At 47.6% G+C, this 17,686-nt stretch overlaps 1 protein-coding gene and 1 pseudogene across 1 annotated transcript; both read left to right on the top strand.

Annotated features, from left to right (window-relative positions):
• The first annotated feature begins 4,524 nt into the window (after window positions 1–4,524).
• Window positions 4,525–5,957, top strand: LOC125505961 (BTB/POZ and MATH domain-containing protein 2-like). The gene has a single exon (XM_048670856.1). The coding sequence runs from the start codon at window positions 4,601–4,603 to the stop codon at window positions 5,693–5,695; it is 1,095 nt and encodes a 364-aa protein (XP_048526813.1). The 5' UTR covers window positions 4,525–4,600; the 3' UTR covers window positions 5,696–5,957.
• Window positions 5,958–12,282: 6,325 nt separating this feature from the next.
• Window positions 12,283–15,318, top strand: LOC125507361 (annotated as a pseudogene).
• Window positions 15,319–17,686: the final 2,368 nt, after the last annotated feature.

Genomic DNA, 17,686 nt, shown 5'->3' with positions numbered 1-17,686 from the left:
TTTTTGGGTCCAGTTTCCCTTATTAACCGGACCAACTCTCTTCTTCTATATGCAATGCGGGAGCTCCCCGCCCTCTGACGAGGTTCCGTCAAAAATATTGGAACCACATCAGCAATGCGAAGAAAACTGTCAGCAGTGAGCATCCCTTTGTCCTGACACGTACATGAGCAAAGCAGCAGGTCGATCAAATTCAAATGAAAAATCGCGTGAACCAATGCATTCTCTCTCACAATTAGACTGCGAAGGCACCGTGTGTAAGATGTATCCTCGTCTGATTTCTTTTGAAGCTTCCTCCAAACGGCACTTTTATTCATAAGGCGGGAGCATATCTGATTAAACCACATCAATCAGATAGCTAGTGATAGTATTGTACTAGTATGTACTCCTAGTTGCATTGGAGACAGAACTGAGTGCCTCTCTTGCACAAAGATGAGCAACAGTATTAGCACTACGTCTAGAGAAAATGATAAGCGTAAAAATGATTTCTCATCTCTCGGAGCAGTTGAAAACCAACACACATGTCATCAACTTGGCAAGGAAGACAGGGCCATCTGGCCACGGCAAGGGAAGGAGTCTCTTTGGAACCTCATATGGGAAGCACGCATCCCCCACAAGGTTAGAATTTTTGCTTGGAGAGCTGCTACTGATTCTTTACCAACAAAAGAAAACAAGTTGAAGAGGACTTTGGAACATGATAGCATTTGCAATGTTTGTGGTAGGGAGCCTGAGGATGTACACCATACTAGTATGGCTGTACCAAAGCTAGACCTCTAAGAGAAGCCATCTGGGAGGTCTGGCCTTTGCCGAAAGAAGAATGTTTCTCGCTCAGGACCTGATTGGCTGCTGATGTTACTTAGCCAATGTGACAGCATCTTCAGAGATAAGATCTTGTTGATGTTATGGAGAGCTTGGTATTTACGCGACGACATAGTGCATCATAAAGGTATAGCCTCCATTGCCGAATCTGTCATTTTCTTGTCTAATTACTGGAACTGTCTTAAGGGAGGCATTAGTTCTGTTGATGACATGAAAGGGCAAAAGTCCTTTGGATGCAATGTCTTAGGTCCTATTTGGTTCATAAGTCATAGGACTTTTTTTAATCCCAACTTATAAGTCGTAAGTCCCTAAAAAGTCTCTACATGTTTGGTTCCTATGACTTAACATGGACTAAAAGACCATATTACAACTATAAGTCCCTATAAGTCCCTCCTTGATAATCTTATTTCATAAGTCCCAAATGCCCACTTTAAGTCCTTATAAGTCCCTCCTGTTTGGTTTAGATGGAACTTATAGGGACTTTTTTAAGTCCTTAACCAATAAGTCCCTCGAAACAAACACCCTCTTAAGCGCAACCTGAAGCTGGTGCCCATGCGCCCAATGTTTCGACTGGGCCCCTATTGGCTTTTTTAAGGTAAATTCAGATGCATCTTTTATTGCTGGTTCGGGTTTGGCAGCGGCTGAAGTCATCGCAAGAAATAACGACTGCGATGTTTTGTTTAGTGCAGGCTCGACCCTTGTTGACTGCACTGATGTTGAAGAGAATGAAGGGCCGGTGATGCTTTAGGCATGCGAACACTGAAAAAGTATATATTGTCCCTACAATGTTCGAGATAGACTGCGCGACTGTTGTTGAGGCCCTCAATGCAAATTCTATGATCCGACCAAGATGGTGGGCTGCTTACAACGATTCATTGGACTTCATCGAATTCTCCATCCTGAAGAGTAACAAAGATTGGAAGAGAGAGCAACGTGGCGACAAATAAACTTGCTGTTTATGCTAGAGCTAATGGCAATTTTTGTATGATGGGCAATGTGCCACCTAGTACAACTGATGTAATCTTGAAAGAATTTACTCCGGGTACAAGTACTCCCTCCGTTCTGAGTTACTTGTCGCGGGTATGGATGCATCTAGATGTATTTTAGTTCTAGATACATCCATTTCTGCGACGAGTAATTTGGAACGGAGGGAGTAATATATAAGCTCTCTTTTCCCCCTAAAAAAATGTTAAGGATTTCATATGGAACTCCATTGGGCGTGGATGATTGGGCCACTGAAGAGCCCAATAGTTTTCTTCGTCTAGTCGGGTAAGTTTGGTTTAAACCCCGAAAAACCCCACTAAAATTTTGGTACGATCAAAGTAAAGGCATGATCAAATTTTTGTCAAGTCATTTTCTTTTCGAGAGAGCCAAGTCAGTGTTGTTTGGTTTGCATCCAATCATGACTTTCCCACATAGAAAGAATATTTACGCAAAGCCAAAAAATTGGCTAATGTTTTCCGGACCCGAGGAAGAAACTACACGGGTCGATGCAAATTATTGACAGCTATCCAAACAATTGCCAATAGCATGGGCCAATTTTTTTTAGGGCCAACTAATACGGGCGCGTCTATGTATTATTGTTCGCAGCAACTGCGATGCAAGCGTCTGCAGGGAGCCAGAACTAGGCCGGCCCAGTAACCACGTGGCCTCATCATGCTGACATCATGCGTTTTTTTACTTTTTTATATTTTGAAAACAATTATAAATACATATCTTATGCAAAAATAGTTCATTTTTAAAAGTGTTCATCGCATATTAAAAAAAATGTAAATGCAGTATAAAAATACTTAAAAAAAACCATACCATTTGAAAAAATGAATGTGACATTAAAAATGATTACGCATTACAAAAAAATGTTCCTGACATTTAAGGGCTTTTAAAATAATTTAAAATAAACATTATTGCAATTGAATAAAATGTTTTGTACCGTTCAGAAAATATGTTTCACTTAGAAAAATGTTCATGAGTTTCAAACAAAATGTTTATTCAATGTACAAAAATATTTACATAGTTTAAAAATATTTTTCTTATCATACAATATGTTTAAACGTGCAATCAATATATATTTAAACTAATTATTTAAAAAATATTAATCATGTATTTGAAAATGTTAAATGTAGATAAAAAATGTCTTAGATGTATGCGAGAAATGTACAATATGTTTGAAGAAAAGTACATCAATACATATATTTAAAATAATATCACTGATATATTTTTAAAATGTGAAAAGTATATAAAATATTATTGATGTATATGCAAAATGTACAATGTGTATGGAAAAATTAGATATATGTTAAAAGAATCCGAAGAAAATAAGAGAGAACCGATGAAATAAAGAAAGAAAAACTGAAAACAAAAAAGAAAAAGGCACTAATAGGCGCCGGCGCACCGGCCCAAACTTGGGCCGGTCGCACGGCAGCCGCATGATTAGCGCGTTATCAACCACCTGATTTGCCAGCTGGCCAATGTCTCTCGTTGTCTTCGTCTTCCACCATCGCCAGATCCTCAAATATCCTCCCTCTCTGCGAGTAGTTCCTGCACCATCGCTTGTCCCCGCCGGCTACAGACCTCGCAACAGGTCGTGGCTCACCCCCATGTAGATCGCAGTTGGCTGCCTTCGCCTCATCGTCGGTTGTCGCCCGGCTCCAACAGGACGTTGTCGCTCCTTGTAGTGAAAACAACGCAAAGACGGCCGACGCCTCTCACGTTGCAGCACCTAGCCTTGTTGTCTCCGTAGCGCGTCCGTCGCAGCACGACCGTGCTGCCATACGCAGCTCTCGCCGTTGTCCGCTCATACCATTGGCGTTCCCCTAGTTGAAGCTTTTTTCACATGTGGAAGCTTTTTCGTCATTGCCGCTTGAAACTTTTCCTCCCGCTGGTTGAAACTTTTTTCCATCATTGAAGCTTTTTTCCCATAGTGGACGATTTTTCCTCATGCCACTTGAAGCTTTTCCTCTAGCTGGATGAAGCTTTTCCACAGCTGATCGAAGCTTTTTTCAAAACAATTGAAGAATTTTCTCCCGAGTGGAAGCTTTTCTCCCATGCCGGCTTGAAGCTTTTTCCACAGCCGACGCTTGACTAGTTCCAGCAAAATAAAATGCCGCTCGTAGCTCATGTATGCACGGGTTGTAGCATTTTTTCCCCGGTTCTAGCATTCCCCGCACCGGATGCAGCATTTGGGACCACCGCGTCCCATCGATGGCGCAACTAGCAGTGGCCGCCGGCCGGCAGCACTCGGTCAGCCCCCCTGGCTCAGCGAAGCACACGGTCAACAGCGGGCGCCGGCCGGCAGCAGCATGGGGGAAAGGAAGAAGAAATACGGCCGCGCGGGAAGGGATGTGTCTGGATGTAGGGCATGAAGACGGCAGTTGAGGAAAAGATAAGGAAGGAGGGATGGTCCACATGGGTCCCAACAAAACATAGGCAGGGCGTGGCTTGGGCAGGCACGGGGCGCCAGCGTGGCTCGCGACCGGCCCAAGGTTCGGCCGGCGCCCTGGCGTCAAATGTTTTCCAAAAGAAAAAGGAAAACCAAAGAAAACCTGAGGAAAACCGATACTATAGCCAAAAAAACCGATAAACAAGAGTACAGGAAATTCTCAAAAAAGAGTACAGGAAAAAAAACTCGCGATCAGCTACAGGCCTTGCTTTTAGCGACAATACAGGCCTTGCTTTTTCCCTGGCTTCGCCGATACACCACCCAAACCCTCGCCGCCACCCCCTCCCCGAGGCACCGCCGCCGCTTCCCACCAGCGATCGGCCCAACCTACACCCACCGTACACAATGTCTACCTCCTCGCGTGTTGCCGGCGGAGGCGTCCCCTCCGGATCTGCTTCCTCCATCGTCGCCGGCGTCGTGTGCGGCTACCATCTGCTCAAGATCGACGGCTACTCGCGCACCAAGGAAGTTCCCAATGGCAAGTGGATCGACTCTTGCCCGTTCCAGGTGGGAGGCCGCACATGGCATGTGAGTTACTATCCCAACGGGGACGAGTCCGAGTACACCGATTTCATATGCTTATTTCTTTGCTTGGACGACGCTATCGCCGAGACCGTGAAGGCACAAGCCAAGTTCAGCTTAATGGACAAATATGGGAAGCCGGTGCCGCTGCATACTGCTACTACCGCGACCAGCGACTTTTCTGTGGCTAATTCTTGTGGACTCGACTTCATGGAAAGGGGAGAATTGGAGAAATCAGAGCATCTCAAGGACGATTCCTTCATTGTCAAGGTCGATGTCACTATCATGAGCGAGTTCCACGCGCAGGAGACACCATCCATCGTGGTGCCACCGTCTGACATGCACCGGCACTTCGGGGATCTGCTGTCGAGCAAGGCAGGCGTGGATGTCGAATTCCGAGTCGGAGGGGAGACATTCTTGGCTCACAGATTGGTGCTCGCGGCACGGTCTCCAGTCTTCAGAGCAGAGTTGTTTGGGCCGATGAAGGAGAGCGCCACCACCAATGCCATATGTATAGATGACATTGAGGCAGAGGTGTTCAAGGCTCTGCTTGCATTCATCTACACGGATGCATTGCCTGCTATGGATCAACAGGAGGAATCTGCCATGGCTCAGCATCTGCTTGTTGCAGCAGACAGGTATGATTTGGAGAGGCTGAAGCTGATTTGTGAAGATAAGTTGTGCAACCGTATAGATACAAACTCGGTGGCGACTATCTTGGCATTGACGGAGCAGCACAACTGCCCTGAGCTTAAGGCGGCATGCTTGGTTTTCCTCAGCTTGACGACGAATCTGGAAGCGGCCATGAAGTCTGAAGGTTTCGAGTATTTAACCAAGAGCTGCCCCGGTGTAATGAAGGATCTCCTCATGTGCCAGGTCGCTCCTACTTCACTCGGGAAAAGAAAATCTAGGGCATGAACATTAAGTTTCAGTCATGCATGTCACTTGCAATGATCCGTCCAGAAAGTTACTAAAGACCTAGTATTAGTAGTTTTATATGTAGTCTTGTACTTGGGTTCCTGTTGCTGACCCAAAGATGCGTCGTCTTGTACCCAATTCTCTCTGTACTTGGGTTCTTGGCTTCTTTTTGCTGGCCAGGGATATGATATCTTGGGGCTGCATCCAATCGTCCTTATATGCAGAATCTCACCCCAAACAAAAGATCATGACTAAGGGACGGTGTTTTAGATATAACGGCAGATCTATACATTTTTGTTTTGTATGTAAACTCAAGACAATCTCACATCTTAACTATGCTCAACCTTACCCCCAGGTTTTGTATGGGCTTGATTTCTCCCGGTACTAAACTTGCATAGGTTTGCTTATATGATCATTTGGAGCACCCGTCATTAGCAAGATGACTGGCTTGTGTAGCATCAAAGTCTGAAGGAAAGATTTTTTTTTTTGCATGACCAGTAACTCGCTATGACTCTGTAGGAAAGTCTGAAGGAAAGATATATGTTATCTTTGTAATTCGGTATGAATCTGTAGCGCCAAAATTAGTGCATGACCAGTATGTTTAGTACATATATGTCGGAAGGTCATTGGCTGATCAGACTGGCCAATGACCTGCTTGTTTGGAAGCAAACCACAAGGTTTGGTGATGGTGAAGTGCTCTGTCTCTTATTATTCATTATCTGTCTCAAATCAATACTTTGATTTCAGAAAATTAATGCTCTGCAAAAGAACAATAGTTTCGACCTTAAGCATTCTCCTCTTAAGCTAAACAGAAATTCCGTATTGAGGTATGGTTATTTTTTAGATCTTTTTACAAAGTTAATTGCAAGTATACAGACCATTCAAGCAACTTGCTCTGGATGATAAAAGAGGACCGAAGTTAAGTTTGTCCATCATAACCTCAAGGAGACATGATTCATTGCCTTTCAGATGGAAAATGGGTTCAAATTTATACCCCCTTTTTCATCCATACCAAATCATCTTGTTTGGTTTGTTGTAAAGCATCTTTGTGCATCAGAGAATGCTTTCACACATCAAGCTTTTCTTCTGAGATCGGTATTTTTACCCGTGATAATGCTCTGAAGTCTGCCGCTGAAAGTATTCCATTGAAGACACCAGGGGCATCCGAATTTTTTGACCAACATGTGCCCTCTTGCTTCTCAATTATTTGCTTTATTGTTTATATTGTACAAGTAACAAAAAATGCGAGTACCATGATTCTGAGGAAAAAAATGTCGATGTGATAAGCTTGGTGATCTTTGCGAACCGTGATATTCTTTAATTCGATATACTTTGTGTATTGTATTGTTGGACTTAAAGGAAAGTAAATGAAGAATGGACCATTTATTAATTTTCAATTGTTATAAACTATTGTTCTTTTAAATATAAAAGTTTACTTCGTAATCTCATTTGGTTTTGTTCATAAGTTCAATTCCCGTCCTGGCCAGCCAAATACCTTAACTTTAAATAAGGAGATCTCACATTCCGCTAACAGATGCTGGTGAAAAAAATACTGAAGCTAAAAACGCCACTGAGCCAACGGGCATCAAAACGCGCCTTCGCTTCTGGTGGTGAGACTAAGACCAATGATCTAAGAAGTAGTAAGTGAACAGCCACCATTACATGAAGGGGGGCAGACATGTCATTATACAAATTTGAGCAAATGACAAATATTTTCCAATAAGTGTAAAAGCACACCCGAATATTTTACCAACTGATCATGGTGAAGACCACCTCCCATCTTTAAAATTATCTTGGGTGTTCCCCCATTTGTTATCTTAAAGGTAAGGCCCAAAGGAGTTAGAGCACTCTTCAATATCGACTATTGAGGCACAACCCCACACTACTAGGAAAAAGGCTATAGCTAATATGGCCACTACTAACAAAAAAAAATTTACTTTTTTTTCAAAACTAGTAATGGCGCACCACAACCACGGTGCGCCACTACTAACAATTTTTTTTTATTTTTTTGCAAAAACTAGTAATGGCGCACTATGTAACAGGTGCGCCATTAGTAACCAGGGTTACTGCCATTAGTAACCAGGGTTACTAATGGCGCATTGTTAGGTGGTGCGCCATTACTTTCTTTCCCCCCCCCCCCCCCCCCCCGTGGAGCGCCTTTTCAGTTTTAGAAAAAATAAAAGAAAATGATGGAAATGTCAAAAAATGAAAGAAAAAAAGTTTTCCATGTGATATGTGGTCTAGTTGTTGGAAAAATTTACAAATATGAATTTCGACTTTATTTGCAAAATCTCTCTGGAATTTAGTAAAATAGGCATAACTTTTGCATACGAACTCGGATTAAAAAGTTTTTTATATGAAAAATCATCTACTCGAAAAGTCACCCCCCTTCCGATACCTAGATCCTCTCCCGACAGACCCGGAGGACCTGGACACCATTATCGAGGATGTCGCCAAGAACGCCGCGGCGGAGGTCGAGAAGACCGCCGCTGAAGAGGCCGTCAAGGGTGCTGCCGAGGACGCCGCCAAGGGGCCTGCCGGGGAGCCCAGCAAGGCTACTGCCGAGGAGGCCGGTAAGGGACCTGTCGGGGAGGCCGGCGAGCCCGTTGCCGAGGAGGAGGGAACCCCGTTCAAGATTTTTAGAATCCCCAAAAACCTAACAGAACGAAAGATACGGGGCTTTTGAGATCTAGAGGGGGGAAAATGGAAAAAAAATCAAACTTACTAGTGGCGCACCTCACCATTTGCTAGGTGCGCCACTAGTAACAGGAAAAAAATTGGATTTTTTGAGAGAGTTTCAAAATATGATACGTAATATGACCGGGAAGTTTGAATTTTTTTTTTCAAAATTTCATCACACTCATGAACATGAACAAAGTCCTAGACATCAACAAGGTTTAATATGATTGATATGATAGATATATCAACAAGTGCCTGTTAAGTGAGCTGGTGCTGGGGTTGGATAGAATTGTGAAGTTAAGCATGCTCGGTCTGGAATAGTGTGAGGATGGGTGACCTTTTGGGAAGTTTGACCACGAAGTGTGATTTGACTTGAGATTAAGCATATTGACCCGAGATTAAGCCATAGTGACCTGAGATTAAGAAAAAAATAAAATTCTTTTTGAAAAAAATTCTGAAAAAATATTTAATTTTTTTTGATAATAACTATTTGTTACTAGTGGCACACCTATAGTGCGCCATTAATGGAAAAAATAGGTGCACCACTAATTAGCCTTTTCCTAGTAGTGCAAGTAAGGAGAACAGTTGGTGCTAATGATAGAATTTGCTGAAATACAAATAACATACATATGATTAAAGAAAATATTTCATACCATCATCTGTTATTCTAGAATCGAGGAATGTATTGTAGTTTCTTCCTCTTACATATTATTGCTGATGATTCTTTATGTCTGCAATGTCCATAATGCATATATACTAACTAACATGTTAGAACAAGTACAATAAGGTGACATAAGTAGGCTATAAAAAATAAAATATTATATCTTTAATTAGCTGGAAGAGCGAGAAGAGAAGCATGTACCAATTTCTCCAATTGTACTTCCTCTTACAGATTATTGTTGATGATTCTTTATGTCTCCAATGCCCATAATTCCTTGGGAAACGTTTACTACCGGCAGGCCGGCGGAACGCCTCGGCCGGTCGCGTGCGACTCGCACGATCTCACCTGATCAAACGACACGTAGGTGCCCACGTGGCCACGTGGCAAGTGCAGGCCCACCACCACTCCCCACCCCTCTCGATCTTATTCCATACAGAAACAGTTGGGCGTCCACTCAATCACTTGCTTTCTCATCCCCAAGCTCAAGTACTTGGGCCGGGAACGGCTCCTCGCCCAGATCAAGCCGAAGAGATCACCTCCGCTCCCCATGCGCCACCCTTTTTTGCATCTAGATCGGATCGAGATGAGGCTGGCAGGCGAGGAGAAGTTGCAACCAGGGGGGCGTGAGGGGTGCTGGAACAGGCGCGTGGATTGCTACAACCGACTCGCCGGCGAGCTGCCACCGGCATGGTGGCATGGGCGGCCGGCTGCGACCGTCGGGGGCCGAAGCTGCAACCAGCGCGGGCGATGCTAGAACCGGCTCATACAGATGCCGGAACCAGCCCAGGGGATGCTGTGGACGGTGGCGTGACGAGCCGACGAAGGTGCGAGCAAAAGCACAGGAACGGCCGTGGCATATTTTATTTTTTGCTGGAACCGTTTTTGATTTTTGCTGGAAGCAACTTTGGAGTTTGCTGCATATTGGGAGGATGGTGGTGTGCCGCGGCCATGATTTTTGCTACATTAATTTTTTGGCTGCAACCATTTTGATTTTTGCTGGAACCTGATTTTGATTTTGCTGCACAGGCGAAGATGGTGTTGAGGCCACGACGGACGGCAGCAGCCATGCGTTTTTGCTACATTTGTTTTTTGCTGGAACCAATAATTATTTTTGCTACAAGCCATACGTTGGAAGTTACAACCGCCGGCGGTGACCAAAAGATGGGTGTTGCAATCGTGGTTGGAAGATGATGGAACCACAACGACAGATGCTGGAACAGGCAAAGTGCCGCGACAACACCTGGAGGCCCAGATCTGCTCGTGCGGAGGCGACGACGCCAGCGCGGGAGGAGACGACAGCGGCGGAGTATGGGGAGGAGTGGCCAGCGATGCGCTATGCGTGCGAGGTTTTTTTTCCTTCTCCTTTTCTATTTCGTGAGCCAGATGTTACGAGGGATCGAACGGCTCACACACGGGCTATCGGGCGGCCGCTAGGCGACTGGCCGAAAATTGGGCCGGTCCGCCGGCGCCTATCAGTGGCCTAATTCCTTAGGGCATCTTCAGCCGTTTGCCCCAAGGAGGCATCTTTTTTCGCCTTCTGGGGGGCTGCCGGCGAGAACTTAGACCTTGGGGCCAAACCATTTCCACTCGTTGCCTTCCCACGAGCAGCGCTGGATTCCCACAATCGGAGCGTCATTTCATCGAGCACCTTGACCGCGGCGGCGTCGACGACCTCCAGCCAGCGGAGGAGCGCGAGCGTCGACGGAGGCCTGGCGGAAGACCACACGGACATGAGCACGAGCAGCGCTGGGCTCCCACGGAGGCAACAACATTTCATCGAGCATCTTGACCACGGCCGCGCCCGCTGCTTGCCGCCTCGACGCGCCCCGTCAGCGGGCTGCACGGGGACGGGGCGGGCGCCCAGGACACGGTGGCCGGCGGGCGTAGTAGACGCGTCCCGCCCGCGCCGCGCCGTCCAGGCCACGGCTGCGCCCTACCTCATCATAGCGTTCTCCACTGTCTCCTGCTCCTTCCCGACGACGGCGTCGCCGAGGCACCGCGCGAGGACGACAGCGTGAGCAACAAGGAGGAGGAGGAGGTTGCTGGTCGCTTGCCTTGTAGACGGGACCGAAGCCGCCGTGGCCGAGCAGGTTGCCGTCGGAGAAGCCGGCGGTGGCGGCCTCCAGCACCGGCAGATCGATGAAGAGCGTCCACTGGTCGTCCTCCTCCTTGTTGCTCTCCCGACGACGAGGGCGAGGACGATCGAGCCCACAGCCGCGCCCGTCCGCCCAGGCAGTGCCGTGCCCGCCCGCCCGCCCGCCCACATGCCATGGCCACACGCAGCGAGCTCCGGCCCGGCCATGCCACGGCCACACGCCGGCGGACGAGCTGCCGCGGCTCCGGCATGCCGCGGGGGCGGAGTCGGGCGCCCGCCCATGCCGCGGCGCCACACAGTCCAAGCAAAGCCTTCCACCCGAAGCAAGCAACACAGTCGCGAGAGCGCGAGCCAGAGCACGGCGGGGGAGGCGACCTGGTGGAGGGGGCAAGCGCGAGCCAGAGCGAGGCGGGGGAGGCGACCTGGCGGAGCAGAGGAGGGCGCAAGCGCGAGCCGGCGGGGTAGGCTGCGAGGGCGGAGCAGGCGGGGCGGCGAGCTTGGCGGGGCGGGACGGAGAAGGCGGGGGTGGGCGAGGGAAAGATTCCCACATGCACGGGTGGGCCTAGCAGGAAAAAGAGGAGAGAGAGTGAGTAGAGAGGCCGACATGCGGGGGTTTTGCATGCAAAAAGGAGCGCCGGCGCCCCCAAGTGCCTCCCGACTTTTTGGGTTTGGATGGGGACCGCCGGGCGTAACTTCGGCCAAATCCGGTGCTATTTGAGCTCTTGGGGTCCCGGCTGGGAGAAAAATTAAGCACCGGCGTCCAAAAAATGCTCGTGGGGGGCATCCTGAGGGGCCGGCTGGAGATGCCCTTATAGCCTGCTTATTGTAGTCTTCAATTCCCATAATGCATATACCAACTAACCTGTTAGAGCAAGTACACTAAGGTGATATACGCATGCTATAAGGAATATTATATCTTTACTTAGTAAGAGGAGAGAGAAGAGAAGCGGGCTCTTCGTTAGGCTTGTTATAGTGAGAGTAACTTAAGTAGTAACATAGCGCACTTCGAGAATTTTTTGCTTACGTGGCATGTAGTTAATGAGAAGTGATAATATAATATGTTACTGTAACATAGCGCTTCCTGACACAAGATGAGTCTACAAGCCATTAAATGAAGCTACATATGACACTATTAGTATATTACTTTGCACTATGAAGGTAGTAACTTAGACTAGTGTCATATGCACGACACTAGTATAAGTTACTCCCCACTATGACCAGCCTTAGTAGTCAGCTGCAACACAAGACTCAACACACTTTGTAAGAATGTACGGTGGGTCAACCATTAATAAAGTTGTACACATTTAAAATTTACTACTCCCTCTCACTCTCAGTTTCCAAGGCGTGCGCGTACTCTTAGGTTGTCAATTTGATCAACCTAATACAAGTCAGATATTACAAAAAATATATCAATATAAACTTCAAATGTTCTATTTTAAAATATTATAATTTTTGTGTTATATAGTTTATATTAGGGTGATAAAATTGGCAAACTAGGTATACGCGCAGGATTTGTAAAGTGAAACGAAGGGAGTATTGTACATGCCGGCTATGAGCTTGGCTCTAAATGATATGATATGACAACTCTTTGTAGCCGATCGTTGGCTGTATTATTCAGCATGCTATTAATCATCTCCATTGATTACATAATGTGATTGCCAAAAATTACGTGTTTAATAGGCGCACCCATACAGGAAGAAGGACAAACAACAATAATTCGAAGCAGGCGCACCCATACAGAAAGAAGGACAAACAACAATAATTCGAAGCACAGTAGCAGATGGTGTAATGGTGGACAATATATATAGCACCATAATGTGTTCAAGTTCTAGATTTCAAAATCAGTGCTTGAATTTTCTGAATTTATTCAGACCTTTTAGCGATGTGTGTCTACTGGGAAGAGACGTTCCCGTCAACTATGAAAACGTCTCTGACGACTTTATCAATCTTAAAATGATGTGCCGGCTCAATCTCTTGAAGATGTTCATAGACGTATTGGTATATGTGCGTGCATTCATAAGGGCGAGTGTTTAGCACGGCACCAGTGACACTCACCCCCTCGATCGGCCACTACGTTTAGTTTCTGGACCCGACGAGCATACCAGCATTCATGTTCAATCCCCCAACACCCGGCAGGATAAATAAAAATTTTCGTCGGATCATACTCCCTTCGGTCCTTTTTATCCTGCATATAAGAATTGTCTGAAGTCAAACTTTACAAAATTTGATCATATTTATATGAGAAAATATCAACATCTATCATGATAAAGTTATATAACATGAAACTTTAAGTCATGATGCATCTACTAGTACTGATTTCATATTGTAAATGTTGGTATTTTTTTTTATAAAATTGATCAAATTTTACGAAGCTTGACTTCAAACAAATCTAATATGCGAACTAAAAAGGAACGGATGGAGTAGTGCTAGATCTGGCACGCTTTTTACCGATGTCTAACGAGACCTTTGGTGTCCGTCCGTCCTCACCATATAATTGAGCAACGCCCACGAGGTAGTAGTCAGTGACGCGAGGTGAGGTGGCGATGTCATCGGCGGTGGAGGCGGAGGTGGTCATCGTCGGCGCCGGGATCGCAGGGCAGGCGACCGCGCTGGCTCTGCACCGGGCCGGCGTGCGCGGCGGCGTTCTGGTCCTGAAGCGGCACGCTGAGCTGCGCACCACAGGCGCCGCGCTCACCATCTTCCCCAGCGGCTGGTTCGCGCTACGCGCGCTGGGCGTGGCGCACAAGCTCATGTCCCGCTACCACGCCTATGAAACGTGCGTCGTCAGCTTTGCCTTCCTTGTTCGTAGTACAGCATACATCAACAGGAGAAAAACAAAATTACTTGGAATGGATTCTCTTGCTGCATGCAGATTTCAGCTGATCAATATTGAGAATGGAGCGACTCAGGTGTTTCGCTTCGCTGGACGCAAAAACAGGTCTGTTGGTGACACCTGTTGAGTCGATAGCATAGGCTGATCAATTTGGCTGATAAACTGATGAACAAATGAAGCGGTGAAATCAAGGCGAGGCCGGCGGATCGAAAGGCGCTGCTAGAAGCGCTCGCGGATGAGCTCCCGCCGGGCACCATCCGCTTCTCCTCCACGCTCGTCTCCATCGACAGAAGACAGCCGAGGCGGGTTCGCCGGAGACCTCCGTTCTACGGCTAGACGACGGCACAGTGATCCGAGCCAAGGTAATCGACCAAAGCCACAATTAATTGTAGCCGCGCGCACATCTGCACGTATTACTCATAGCCTAAGTCGTCTTGTCTTGTAAACGTCGTCCAATCCATATCCATCAGGTGCTGATCGGGTGCGACGGGGTGCACTCGGTGGTGGCGCGGTGGCTAGGCCTGTCGGAGCCGGTGACATGCGGCCGGTCCGCCGTCCGCGGCCTCGCCGTCTACCCGGACGGCCACGGCATGAAGAAAGAGCTCCGGCAGTTCCTCTCGGCGGGCCTGAGGGCCAGCATGGTGCCCATCAGCGGCACGGAAGTCTACTGGTTCCTCGTCAACAACACCGTCGCCGCGGCGGAGGAAGAAGCCGGCGCGGACCCGGCCAAGATCCTGCGGGAGGTCACCGACAACCTGGGGAGGCACATGCCGGCGGAGCACCTGAACGTGGTGCGCCACTCGGACCACAAGAGCGTCTCGTGGGCTCCGTTGCTCTACCGGTCGCCTTGGTCCATCTTGACGGGCCCAGCCGCCCGCGGGTCGGCCACGGTGGCCGGCGACCCGTTCCACCCCATGACGTCGGACCTGGCGCAGGGCGGATGCTCGGCGCTGGAGGACGCGGTGGTGCTCGCGCGCGCCCTGTCGCGGGCGGCTACGCCGGCGGAGGGGGTGGCACCGTGGCGGCCTACGTGTCGGAGCGCCGAGGCCGGGCCGCCTGGCTGGTCGCCGCAGCCTACCTGTCGGGCTGGGTCCAGCAGGGCGGGATGAACGCGCAGGCGGGCCTGCGGGGGTACCTTGTCAAGCTGTTCCGTGACTTGATCTTTTACAGGTTCATCTTCCCCAAGCTCGCCGATACCTTGTGGTATGATTGCGGCGATCTGGTGCCACCGCAGTCCAAGGAGAAGGGCAAGAACCACTTAGAGTGACATCGTGTTTAATCATCTGCTAAGCCACTGCAGCCTTCGAATTGATTGTTACTGCGGTCTGTTTGATTCTCATTATTGTTTTCATAAATAAATTATCCATCCTTCCTAAAATATAAGTAAATATTTCTACTACTCCCTCCATTCTTAAATACTCCTTCCGTCCCAAAATTCTTGTCTTATATTTATACTATCCCTATGTAAAAGAGGATTGGACCCACTTGGGTGCTTCAACCCCTATATAAATATTATATTCGAAGAACAAAAATGGAAAATTAAAAAAATTCTGGAATTTTGAAATATCAAACCTAGATGTTCAATCTACTCCCATGTGAGTTTTCGTGAAAAAATACCAGAAAATGCACTGTCGGTTAAAAAGGCAAAAAACTTTCTATGTATAAAAACTCCCAAACATTATTGGGAGGATCCTATAATCAGTCATTGGGAGTAACCCGTAACCACATGTGGAGTACTATCCCTCTGCATTTGCACATTTCATTCCACGGTGTGGTGGTGATGTTTTGTGTGTGTATGTGTGTGAGGTTTGATGCGTGAAAGAGTGAAAAATGGAAACGAATGAATTCCATGAGGCCTTGAAACCAATCAGATACGTTAGAATAAATCCGAGGACCACCGTTGATCATCCGAGGATCAAGCAATCACATGAGCACGACACCGAGACTTGTTAATGAGATTCACCGATATGGCTACATTTCGGGGCCTGACTATGGGCGCTTCTCCCTATGACACCGCTATAATACCGCACACCGGCCGCCCAAGCGCCGGCACACGCCGCCGACTCCCCCTACGTGCCTGTGCTATTATGTTGGCATAGGTTACATCGCGTGTCTACCCCCGATATATATGAGAGGCCTAGGATACAAGTGTCTTATTAGGACATAACTTCCACCCTATTTACACACAGTCCAAAACCAAGTCCAACTGTAACCTACCTTGTACAACAATATCCGATACAATTCTAACAAACTCCATCTTGACGAATATTTTTCACCACCTTGAATTCATCCATGCGTCGAACCTCCATGTACATTGGACTTGAGATACGCCATGAGCACCGCAACTACTCCCAGACTCCATGTGTCGGTGTCAAAATCGGCGGATCTCGGGTAGGGGGTCCCGAACTGTGCGTCTAGGCCGGATGGTAACAGGAGGCAGGGGACACGAAATTTTACCCAGGTTCGGGCCCTCTCGATGGAGGTAAAACCCTACGTCCTGCTTGATTAATATTGATGGTATGGGTATTACAAGAGTTGATCTACCACGAGATCAGAGAGGCTAAACCCTAGAAGCTAGCCTATGGTATGATTGTTGATGTGTATGTTGTCCTACGGACTAAAACCCTCCGATTTATATAGACACCGAATAGGGTTAGAGTTATATAGAGTCGGTTACAACGGTAGGAGATCTGTATATCCGTATCGCCAAGCTTGCCTTCCACGCCAAGGAAAGTCCCTTCCAGACACGGGATGAAGTCTTCAATCTTGTATCTTCATAGTCCAGGAGTCCGGCTGAAGGTATAGTTCGGCTATCCGAACACCCCCTAATCCAGGACTCCCTCAGTAGCCCCTGAACCAAGCTTCAATGACGACGAGTCCGGCGCGCAGATTGTCTTCGGCATTGCAAGGCGGGTTCCTCCTCCAAGTACTTCGTAGAAGATTTTGAACACAAAGATAGTGTCCGGCTCTGCAAAATAAGTTTCCACATATTGCCATAGAGAGAATAATATTTACACAAATCTAATCTGCTGACGCACTCCGTAGTGTGACATCACACCACGGCCAAGCTTTTATTCGAACCGTTTTACTGTCCCATATCAGCGCGTTATACGAGGCGGTTTCCTTGGCACGTCTTGTTAAAGCAGAGATCGTGTCCCCTTATTCCGGGATTCTCATCAATACGGGCGTGGGTAACCCAACCGCTTCTAGGACTCCTAGATTATAGGCAAGTCCAAACGGACACGGAGAGGACGCTTGATATTCACCCTCTTTATAAAGGGGACAAGGCTTTTATTTTTCCCTACCGTGCTCAATCAAATCCTTCCCCCACCTCGAGCTCAAAACGCCCAAAGTTCAGGTCAGGTGCTCCGAACCTTCAGTCATGTTCAGATCTAGCTTTCAATGCCAATGGGTGCCTTCCTCCGTCACGGAAGAGGACATCAAAAAGTTGAGGGAGGCCAGATATCTGACCGCCGAGATTTTGCATCGGCTGCCTCCTCGAGGGCAGGCCGTTCCCACCCCCGAACCCAACGAGAACGTCGTGTTCGTCTCCCACTTCCTCCGAGGTCTAGGCCTTGCTCTGGATCCTTTTGTCAGGGGTTTGATGTTTTATTATGGGCTTGAATTCCATGATCTAGCTCTGGACTCCTTTCTTCATATCATGACATTTATTGTCGTGTGCGAGGCCTTCCTCCGGGTTACCCCTCACTTTGGCCTCTGGCT

The sequence above is a fragment of the Triticum urartu genome, chromosome 5 (assembly GCF_003073215.2).
Source record: "Triticum urartu cultivar G1812 chromosome 5, Tu2.1, whole genome shotgun sequence".
Classification (NCBI taxonomy): Eukaryota; Viridiplantae; Streptophyta; class Magnoliopsida; order Poales; family Poaceae; genus Triticum; species Triticum urartu.
Note: the sequence above shows the minus strand (reverse complement) of the source record. Positions and strands in the feature narration are given on the sequence as shown.

Coding starts and splice junctions, on each gene's coding strand:
- LOC125505961 (XM_048670856.1), top strand. CDS start 4,601: ATGTCTACCTCCTCGCGTGTTGCCGGCGGAGGCGTCCCCTCCGGATCT.